General features: G+C 46.3%; 1 protein-coding gene across 1 annotated transcript; it reads right to left on the reverse strand.

Annotated features, from left to right (window-relative positions):
• Positions 1-1,336: 1,336 nt before the first annotated feature.
• On the reverse strand, positions 1,337-3,392 carry LOC119319201 (bidirectional sugar transporter SWEET14-like). The gene is made up of 6 exons (XM_037593690.1): positions 3,214-3,392; positions 2,748-2,784; positions 2,448-2,658; positions 2,139-2,300; positions 1,931-2,050; positions 1,337-1,843 (listed from the first exon to the last, which is right to left on the reverse strand). The coding sequence occupies exons 1-6, from the start codon at positions 3,263-3,265 to the stop codon at positions 1,550-1,552; spliced, it is 876 nt and encodes a 291-aa protein (XP_037449587.1). The 5' UTR covers positions 3,266-3,392; the 3' UTR covers positions 1,337-1,549.
• Between the last annotated feature and the right edge of the window lie 4,925 nt (positions 3,393-8,317).

Raw genomic sequence — 8,317 nt, forward strand, 5'->3', positions numbered from 1 at the left:
AACATGCTAAACAACCCTCTGCCCAGTTGGCTGGGCACACCATACGAACGCTCGGCGCCTTATCCCACATACGAACATACAAATGCATGTGGCTGGCTCTCACGAAACAACACATGGCCAGATGACACGACGCTCGGCGCCCGACTCGCTAGGGCAGAGTACCCCGCTCGGGACAGAAAGACACAACATGACCAGGCCCCTCCGCATCCTAGCGGCCTTACTCCATGTGCGAGTTGGCGGTGCTACTGCGACATACACCCCTCCTATCACGAATGGACCAAACACGGCGTGGGGTACCCTTGCACGAGCCGTCCGGGCAAATCGGACGACTCAAAGAGCACCCGAGAAGACCCGGCGGCGCGCCAACCAGAAACAGGCGTGGGGTTTACACCCCAAAAGGCGGGCCCGACAGGTCCATCGCGCGCAGGACTGCTCGGCGGCCAACGCTCGCGGTCGCGATGGACAACGCCCAATGGTGGTGGCCCCGGGTGAGCCCCCGTGGTCCATCCTCCATGGACCGCTCGACCGGGTCGCCAGGGTCTGAGTCATCCGGGCAGATCGAACAACTTGAAGAGGCCCTGAGAGATCAGATGGCTCAGAGAGGCCCCATGAGATCACATGGTGCAGAGCCACCCACACGAGAGGGACATCACGGACAAACTCGGAGCCACCCAAGGATGGTGGCCTGGTGCTCACCGGACAGTCCACCCGTCATGGACCCTCCAGCCGGGTCGCCCGGGTCCGAGCCATCCGGGCAGATCGGACGATCCTGAGGGTGCCCGAGTGGCTCCCGATGCAAGCCACCAGCAAACAGATGGCCATGGGGTGCTCTGGTCCACGAGGAGCCTAGGGAGACGGGTACTCCAATATTCTTTATAGGCGTAATTGCTATGCACTCTAGTTCTTGCTCACAAATACTCTTGTTCCAATTCACCGTCACAATTCTTGCTTGGAATCAAAGGTAACTTGCTGCCAAAACACAACAAACCTTTATAAGACGCAAATGAACATTTCATCAGTTCTTTGTCGGATCGATACTACCAAACGAAGTCTGTTTTAATGAAAACCCTAATGTTCCCTAAATTCTATGAACATTTTCTGCATATCGACGATTCGCGAGATAATAGCTATTATTCTTTTCAGTTATTATTTTAAGTTAGCCACCATGGTGAAATTGGTAGACACACTACTCTTAGGAAGCAGTGCTTAAGCATCTCGGTTCGAATCCGAGTGGCTGCATTCTCTAACAAGGACACAATAGATTAGAAATCAATTCAAAATTTGCAATTTTGTAATGCTTCTACTTCCGTGCTACGCTTCATGAGAAAATGGCAATTTTTATAATAAGATCATTACATGGAAGTGATAGATGGACATACTAATGAATACGACCAGGATAAAATAACTGGCTCGAGCATCTAATGGAACGTCCATAGTGGAAATCACAAGCCCACGTGCATGCATTTCTCTCCCTATAGCTTCTTTGCTCGAGCCCTGCCCGCCATGGCTTAAGTGCACGCATACATCATAGGCATGAACGCATGACTGCCTAGACTTGCTCAACGTGGGTTGCCTTGTCAACACCCCCCTTGGTCTCGTCGCTGGTGCATGCCAAGCTGTTTTCCTTCATCAGCGGTGGCATCCCTGGTTCGATGGGATTGTGTGTGTTGAGCTCGATGGCAGCCGCTGGGCCAAGCTTGGAGATGTTGACCACATGCTCGGGCACCTTGACAGCATCATCATCGTCCACCTGCTTGGGCGCCGGTGTAGGTGTGGCGTTGCGGTAGAGGGTGTAGAGCCCCATTTGAACCACACCGAAGGCAAACCCAAGAATGTTGGGCAGCTACATGCAGATCAACACCAACAATTAAAGAAAAAGGAAAGTTGAGTTATGATGAACTGAGATATTTTATTTGTGTTGTTCACGTACGGCAACATATTTGTCCTTGATGAGGAGGCCGTAGAGGAACCAGACGACTGCGCTGACGGTGAGGGAGAGGGAGAGGGAAAAGGGCATGAACTCCACACTCCGGGTACGCACCACAAGGCGCTGCAAACGTCAAGACATAATACACTTGTAAGAATCAATCATGGATCAACAAACTAACACTATAGAGGGAGGATGCTCAGTTTCTCACGATAACGCTGAGGGGCGCGACGAAGACGCTGACGGAGAAGCCGACGCAAACCCACCCGAGCATGACAACGCGCTTCTCGCCCTCCGACAGGAGCAGGGTGAGCAGGAGGATAAGCCCGAACACACCCACATTCAGGAGGAGGAGGATCTTCGCCGTGAAGAGCTGCATCCATGCGCATATTTTTCATGTTAGCCACATGCATTTATCGCATGGATCAAATAATATATGATTGTATGCATCAATCGAGCAGAGGCAAAAAACTATCCTCTTTTCGAAGGAAAAATGTGCAGCTGAGGTGCCATCGAGTACCTTGGCTTGCTTTGGTGCATAGGTGAGGTAGATGATGATGTAGATGGTCTCAATGACACAGCCGGCGGAGTTGATGGTGATGAGGAGGCACTCGTCAGACTTGAGCAGCGCGTAGTAGATCCACAACATCGCGCTGAAGAGCGCCACCACGTAAGGGACCGACTGGAACCCCTGCGTCGACTTGCTCCGGTAGATCCGGTAGAATGTCGGCCTGCATATCCCGTGCCCCCATGCACCATTAATATCTCATGAAACTAAGCCAGAGAGAGAAACAATGTTGAGTGTCATCGAGAGGCTTACAGTGGGGCCAGGTAGGTCATGAACGAGATGACGTTGCCTGCAGGAAGCAAAGTGGTACATACTACAGTTAGCCAGAGATAACAAGGAGACACCTGTACATACGTTACACAATCCCCACTTAATGGCTAGCTTTCTTGTGTGGGTAACGTCGGTGAGGTGTCACGCTATACCATAAGCAAATGTGCACCTCTTCTAGTTTACACAAAATAATTAATAAACGGAAGAATGGATCACTACGTCTACACAAAAGAGGAAGGATCACATGCATCCGTGGTGCAATCCGCACTAACTAGCTATATTGGATGCTCAGAATACTACCACGGGTGGAAATATTGGTTTTGGCAATGATCTATTAGTTCTCGCAAATCATATTTAACAAATATGGAAATACAATAAAAGGCCACAAGTAAGAACTCTTAAAAGGTAGAAGTTTGAGAAGCATCTATTGATGTGGACATCAATATACCTAGGAGGCCAAAGGCAAAGGCCCACGGGTGCTGAAGAGAGAGACCACCCATAGCAAGATCTTAACTACCTTTGGAGTTGATGAGGAGATCACAACGAGATAGTTCTACCAAGCTAGCTAGTTAGGATGATTTCTCTCCCGTGTATAGATGGTTCAATGGGAAGAGAAGAACTGCTAGCCTACTACTTGAGGTTGTTGCTTGAGAGCGTGAAGGGAGCTTTGGATGGGTTTATATAGTGCTGGCAAGGAAGCTTATGCCTTATGGCGTGTGACTCCGGTGGCAAAAACAAACTGTCCCTGATCAGTCACAGTCATGGGGCCACATTAAACAAAGGACAAGATAATCATCACAATGGATGACACAAAGTACCTACCTTACACTCTTTCTCTCTCAGTTACCTCTCTAATCCCTATCTTACACTTCAAGTTATCCTAGATAAGGGCAACCTAGCCATACATGGAGAAGCCAAAGAGCTATAGCAGCCGCGGAGCTGCAAAGGATCACATGTGTTTTTTCCGAACCAATCTTGTGCCTTGTCCAACTCTAGCTCCTGTAAATCATCAGATCAGATACAAACCTTTTGTTTTTTAGGAAATACCAAGTATACCCCGCAAAAAAGGAAATACCAAGTACAACTCGCAGGTGATAGTTACTTCAAATCCACTGATGATAACATTCAGCAACAATTACTTAACCACGACTCATATAATTCTGTGTTTTTTGGAGCTTGATCGAATTTCAAGACAACAGCTGGATTAGTTTTTCTTGTTGATGTTCCACCTGAAAGTTATCAAAGGTTAAATGTGGCAGTGCTCTCGCGTTCGGGTGACTCGGGTGGCAACTAGGGTCCCCTTTGTCCGTGAGTAATGGCACCTGCTCGAAGGAGGATGCCGTACAGACAAGTAATCCTCCCATGATCGTAAACTACCATGTCACCTTCACCACCGACGAGATCACTTCAGGCACCACACATCCCTCTAATTCCTTCCACGATTCTATGTGCAGTGTAAGATCAGGGTGGTGCATTAATCATCAACATTTGACGTTCCCCGTGGAGCCTGATCCGATCTCAATCAGAGCCCGATCAGATCTTCTTGTTATTCCACTTGTCGGTGAGGCGTGTGGCTAGGACTCAAGCTACCCCCTAGGAGGTCGACCTCAACTGCTCCCCTGACAACAAGGAGTATGCAATAAGGAACAAGACTATATGATAGTCCAACCAAAGCCATGACACTCCCGTGGTCCATGTCATGGTCTTCCAGCTCTCCAACATGAGTAAACTTTGCTCGGAGCGCATCATCCCTGCTTTCTTAGGTACCTATGATTTTTCGACCAAATCGGCCCCCGTTAGGGTGGAGACGCAAACACCGGATAAGGATTCGGGCCAGGTCGCTTCACCAGAGGACCACACCCTACCAGTCCTGGTCCGAAATTGATCAGACAATCACGAGAGAACTATTCGTCACCTGCTCGGATTAGCAACAGACTGGTTCTCATGTTAGAGGAGCCTGGAAAGTCCCCCTCGGAACAGGTCGTGCCCCACCAAGCCAAATTCCCGCATTACTTTCATTTTTGGGATCTCTAATGGTTTGGCCCTAACAAGTTGACCTTGCACTTTGTGTGTACCTTGACCTGTACCTGTTTTCACTATAAAACGGAGAGAAAACCTATTTTATGAAAAAATTATCAACAAGTTTTAATGGCTGACATATCACATGGTTTATAGTTTGTGATAAGCTCCCATCTTTCAAAGGTTATCTGGCACGCGCACGTGAAACAAGATTATCTAGCGCGCATGTGAAACATGCAATGTAACAAGTAACGCTAGGAGTTATCAAGGTTACTTGCAAGATTGCATACATGAATAAGGTCTCAGTCACGAGGCAGCTGAAACAACACGTATTACTACGTACCAGCTGTAAGTAGCAAGTGTGTGGATCCGTTAAAAGTGGGCATACGCCAGTGCCATCTGCTTGCTTCCATGATCGATGTTGGAAGGCTTCGGGCACGCACACATAAACAAGGTGCCTAATTACTTCACCTTGCTTCTTGTGCCTTTCCTTGCATCCTTTTTCCTAATCCTGAAATAGTTTTGTACTGTATTGAAGAAATTTAAATTAAGAAGATGTTGAACATACTACTTCCTCTGCTCATATTTATAAGTTTTTTCTTATATCCTGGATCAAATCTTGAAAACAAAATTACTAGTGAAATATGAGAGAATACTAATCAAATAATATACTTTTTGTAACATATACACCGTGTTTAATTAGTCATACTGATTGACAAAGTTTATGCTAGAATATGGAGGAAGTATATAAGGACACTGCATACATACGGTAACAAAAGCTTTGACGCTTTCACTGCTTTTTGACCATGGGTCGATACATCGATGTGATCTAATTAAGGGGCATCATGATCATGATTGAGTAAATAACAGTCCATTGGAACTTGGGAGGAGCAAAGAACGGTTCTCCAAATTTTGCTTTTGCTTTTGGGAAAAGTTATCTGCTCTCTGTTGGTGAATTAAGATATGCTGCGATCATACGTTCGCCATCTGGTCAGAAACACGGCCATGAACATTATTTCCCCACATCTGATGTATTCTAGGAGTACTTTCTACTAACAACAAGGAACTTTTTTCGCCATCTTGCTGCGACGTGCGTTTACCATCTGGTAAGAAACACGGCCATAAACGTACTAGCTGATATACGGTAGTATTGGAACGTACTAGCTGATATTGGAAGAAAAACATGGAGTATTGGGACGTACTAGCTGATGCCATCTCACACTAGCTTACACATGGTTGTCAAAAGTTGAGACACTGACATGCCAAATCAATTTGTTTTCCACGGTTTAGGCAACAAGGTAATGCAGTTAATCTTTGTACAACTCGATATTGGCCTGCAGAAGTAACATGGAAATTTCTTGCGTCTGACCTTTTGGACGCACTTCGGAGCCATCGCAGCCGCTAATCTTCGATTAACTATTCTGGCAGAAAGCAAAGGATGGTCGAGCAGTAGCTGTTTTTTCCTGTCCGGCAACTAACATAAAAAGGCATGGTTTAAAGGCCAAAGGAAAATCCCTTTTCAAGGAAGTATCATATATTCACTGCACGTCCAGATTCACTTCGTCGGTGAGCTAGCTAGAAGAGTTAAACCATTTTCCCATCTCAACAAAAGCAGAATTATTCCAAGTCAAGACATGAAGAAGAAGATGCTGGACATGAAGAATATTTTTCTCCAAGGGATTTGTGATCGTACACAAGGGTGAGTGGGTGGGAGGACATGAAAAAAGAGAAACCCTTTTTGCCTACTTGGTTGATCGCCGTTCCTTTTATCAATGCATGTTTACGGCTGTGGTCTGAGATTTGCCTTTCCACGGTGTTTTTTCCTCACGCGTTCGTTGACGATTTTCCTAGGCAATTTAGTCGCCACTTGCATATGAACTTCCTACATCTCGGTTTATTGATTCTTCTCGTATGTTGTGTAATTTTTTTACTATAGACTTAACTAGCAAAATATGAGGTGTATGTCGTAAAAATGTATTGTCGGATTTGTACTCGAAAGACGTTCTCAGCAATTCTACTTTCTGGCTTATAACTTATATATTGGTAGTTAAATATAAGGTGAAATTTTGACTCAAAATATAAGCGGACTATTATATCCAGGCAGAAGAAGTGCTCTCCTCCATCAAACTTGTTCTACAGTGATCCTAGCTATACACCTCAGAGAAAGGGATTCCAATACGTGACGTACGTTATGAAGTCACTCTGAGAGGTTCAGCTTTAAAAAATATTCCAAAAAGTTGAGTGCCCTGTAAAGATTGAATAAAGGACTGGCATCATGGCCTCATAATGCCAATAACTAAGATATTAAGAAAAGGTAGTGGAAGATATTCCAATGGAAGCAATGTTGCACGCGTACAGAATTGCCATTTGGCATCTTCAGACAGGTCCGAGATTGTGAATAGCAACGTAAATCTGATTTCCTTGTAGGAAGGCACGTGAACCGCTCCGAGGCAACATCCAGGAAATATCTCAAGAAGCACGAGTGCTACACCAATATCTCGACAAGTTTATCTCAGGAAATAAGGGATAAATGATTGGCTGCATAACACTGCGGATCGGCCAAGGCGACGACAACGGTGGCAAGAATGGACTGAGCCCAAGGCGACGGTGCCGACGGAGGTGCCTAAGGTACTTAAGGATCATGGTGGGTGGGTGGGTGGGTCATGGACGGGGGACCAAAGCAGACGTAGAATGACAGAGCAGGTGCATCTCCAGTGTGCCACAACGAGAGGCGGCATGGTAGTGACACCGGCCATCAGTGGCAAATTTCAATGGTTAGGCTGGCGCTGACCGGTGGGCCACAATGAGGTAGATGGTGAAAAATGACAGCAATAATGGTAGAGTCTAGCGGCGGCTATGATACTGACTAGATCTACAGTTGTTGTTCTCCTCATCCCCCTTTCAAACAACATAATGACATCGGGTGGGGATCTCAAAATTCAATTGTGGGGGGTAGCTCCGCTATAGCCGACCGCGAAAACACTCTATCCAGTAGGGTAGCATCCATCGTCGCCATGTTCAGCCATAGCTTGACCCCACTCTACACACCCCGTGCTAACCACTAACACCACTCTTCATAGAAATCACCCCCGAGGAGAAATCGAGCCTTTCCGAGCGTGCAACAATCATCTCGGATGCCTCTTCCTTCCATGTATGTTGCTAGCCATACAAGCCTTGTCTTTCTTCTACTTTTCCTTAAAACCCGCAATGAACCTTGAGCACCTGATCATATCATCTCGTGGCTGCCCTATGTAGGCATAGACCCCTCAAAATACTCTCTAAGAGCATCTCTACTTGTTCCCCAAAACATTAAAACTCCTCAAATTTAGACGAGTTAAATTTTGTTACATCTTTCTCTTTGCTAAAAAAAATACACATGGATCCCATGTGGAAGTATATCTCTCCCCTTCTTCCCCAAATTAGCAGCACGTCTGCACCCTAGATGCATGCACCTACAACTTAAGCCCTGCCGACTCCTTCCAATTCACCGACAATGCCAGCCCACACTACTTTGTCCTCCACTACTTTCTTCC

This window comes from Triticum dicoccoides, chromosome 6A (genome assembly GCF_002162155.2).
Source record: "Triticum dicoccoides isolate Atlit2015 ecotype Zavitan chromosome 6A, WEW_v2.0, whole genome shotgun sequence".
Lineage (NCBI taxonomy): Eukaryota > Viridiplantae > Streptophyta > Magnoliopsida > Poales > Poaceae > Triticum > Triticum dicoccoides.

What these genes read in the sequence shown, in the direction of transcription:
- LOC119319201 (XM_037593690.1), bottom strand. Translation starts at nt 3,265, where the DNA reads ATGGGTGGTCTCTCTCTTCAGCACCCGTGGGCCTTTGCCTTTGGCCTC. An exon ending in ATGCACCAAAGCAAGCCAAG is followed by an intron (nt 2,301 to 2,447) that starts GTACTCGATGGC and finishes GCATGGATGCAG; the next exon opens with CTCTTCACGGCGAAGATCCT. An exon ending in TCAAGGACAAATATGTTGCC is followed by an intron (nt 1,844 to 1,930) that starts GTACGTGAACAA and finishes ATCTGCATGTAG; the next exon opens with CTGCCCAACATTCTTGGGTT.